The sequence below is a fragment of the Penaeus chinensis genome, chromosome 24, assembly GCF_019202785.1.
Source record: "Penaeus chinensis breed Huanghai No. 1 chromosome 24, ASM1920278v2, whole genome shotgun sequence".
Lineage (NCBI taxonomy): Eukaryota > Metazoa > Arthropoda > Malacostraca > Decapoda > Penaeidae > Penaeus > Penaeus chinensis.
In genome coordinates, this window is record NC_061842.1 from 22473097 (window position 1) to 22475596 (window position 2500).

Below are 2500 nucleotides of genomic sequence, written 5' to 3' on the forward strand. Positions count from 1 at the left end.
ACAAATGAAACTGGATTGTGGGTTCATAGATCTGGAGAAGGCATATGATAAAGTACCAAGAGAGGAACTGTGGCACTGCATGCAGGAGTCATCGAAACCGGGTATATGTAAGGGTTATGTAGGATATGTATAATGCGTGTATGACAGAAGTGAGAAGTGCAGTGGGTACCACAAAATGGTTTAAGGTGGAAGTTGGATTACACAGGGGTCATCCCTGAGCCCGTTCTTGTTTGCTGTTATCATGGATAAGTTATGGTCTATGATGTTTGCAGATGACATTGTGTTATGTAGCGAAAGTAGATGAGAAGTAGAATAAGATCTGGAAAGGTGGAGACATGCATTGGAGAAGCGTGGCTGGAAGTCAGCAGAAGGAAGACAGAGAATCTCTGTGTAAATGAGAAGGAAGGAGATGGAAGATGCAAGGGAAAATGATCAAGAAAATGAATGAATTGAGTTTTTGGGTTCAGCAGTAGACTGTGAAGGATCTGGCAATGCTGAAGTTAAAAGGAGAGTGCAGGCAAGGTGGAATGAGTGGAGAAAAGTAACAGGAATTTTGCGTGACAGGAACATGCCGATAGGAGTGAAGGGGAAAATCTATATGACGTGTGTAAGACCAGCAATGCTGTATGGCATGGAGACAGTATCAGTAACAAAGTTACAAGAAGCAAAGATGGAGGTGGCAGAAATCCGAATGTAGAGATTCGCTCTGGGTCTCACACGAAAAAAGCAAAAAAAAAAAAAAAACAATAAAGAATGAGACAGTGAGGGACATGTTAGCTACACGAAGGCTTGGGGAGAAGTTAAGGGCGTGGAGACTGAGATGGTTTGGCCGCGTGAAGAGAAGGGAAGAGAACTGCGTTGGCCGAAGAATATTGCAGATGGCACCACCAGGACGCAAAGGCAGACCGAAAAGGCGTTTTATGGACATCAAAGAAGATATGATGCAAGTGGGTGCTGAGGAGGAGGACACACAAGATAGAAAGAGATGGAGAAAGTTGACGCGCTGTAACTACAAAGATACAGGGATAAGTCGAAAGACAAAGATCACTAGTCTAGTTTTGGGCTGACCAGTTTGTTGCGACGACGCCTCTTTCAGTGTAAGATATATAAGACTTTATGTTTCATCCTTAAATGGTCTGAGATATTCAGGGACTGTTACTATTGTTTGCACTCACGGCACATTAAATAGGGTATTTTGAGAAGTTCAGCCATTTCCTGAGGTTTAGTCGTAAGGAGCCCTTATCCTCTTGTGGTTCAATTTTCCCTTATTTCCTAAATATGTTGTTAGCTAAAGAGAAGAAATACTTCGCATTTTATATTTATTATAACTTTATCTGTTATTTTTCTTTCATCATTTATTCAGATACGTATAGACTGTCTATTTTCTAAGTCCTTTATCTCTGATTAAATCCTTTTTTATTTTTGCCATGATCAATTGTATTTAGTTACTTAAATTTTTCTTTTTGATTTCTAAACACTATTCGATCACTTGATACAATGCTTGTTTTCTAATGTTTTGAGGGGCACATATATCTAACAATTATCTCTACAGGTCTCATATAACTTCGTCATATCATTAGGTGTTTGTAGAATTTCAATATTTGTATTTCTTCAAGTGATTTCTTTGTGATTTTCTTGTCTATGTGGATGTCCTGAAAATCATTGATTACAGACTGTTCCTTCCTTCTTATGTTTGGTTTTCGCTATCATACACAGTCTTTTCAACTCGTTTTATGTAATTTAAATGTTATAGCCCAATGGAACTATCCGTATGTAGTTTAACTCCTCCCCATCGTAGAATAATTAATAATGGTACAAATGAATTAAAAACTAGGATTTTCGGTAATACCTACCTTATCAGTGTGAAATTAAAGGTAAGAATGCAAGATATCATAATCAGGTACATGCATAGTTACACCTCAGTAGATATGTGAAGTAAAAGTAGAGAGGTGAATCACCCGACAATGCAAGTATAAGTATAAAAGCACCGAAAATATCCAGTGAATGACGACGCTCTCAACGGACACTGGTCATAAAGCAAAAACATCCGGGCACTTACTGAACTACCGTATATCGGACATTTGGATCTGTGGATTGCATCCGGTGCCCGTTGCTGAGGGGTCCGTTAAGCCGAGGTTTTAATGTAGAGTACTATACAGATAATCCTTATTACACTACATTCTAGTATGCCCTAATTACGATGAGACGATAGAAGCGTAGTTTAGTCCTTTATTTACATAAACCGTACCTTATGAATCTCTAAACAACATATATGAATGCTTTTGAAAGTACGGTACACACCATCAGCCTATACTTCTGCACTGTCAATATTACCAATGGCACCTGCGTCGTTGTGAGCAAGATCTTGGCGGTGGTGTTCTGTCAAAACTGAAGACTCAAAATCGTCATGGTGGATTTTCAGACCGTTGTATATTAGGCGTTTTATGTTCTTGTGTTCGTCGTTCTGCTGTCGTCATCAACACTCTCCCAGACACGGAAA

General features: G+C 39.2%; 1 protein-coding gene across 1 annotated transcript; it reads left to right on the top strand.

Annotated features, from left to right (window-relative positions):
- The first annotated feature begins 4 nt into the window (after nucleotides 1-4).
- Nucleotides 5-697, top strand: LOC125037888. The gene is made up of 2 exons (XM_047631126.1): nucleotides 5-107; nucleotides 468-697. The coding sequence occupies exons 1-2, from the start codon at nucleotides 5-7 to the stop codon at nucleotides 695-697; spliced, it is 333 nt and encodes a 110-aa protein (XP_047487082.1).
- The last annotated feature ends 1803 nt before the right edge of the window (nucleotides 698-2500 follow it).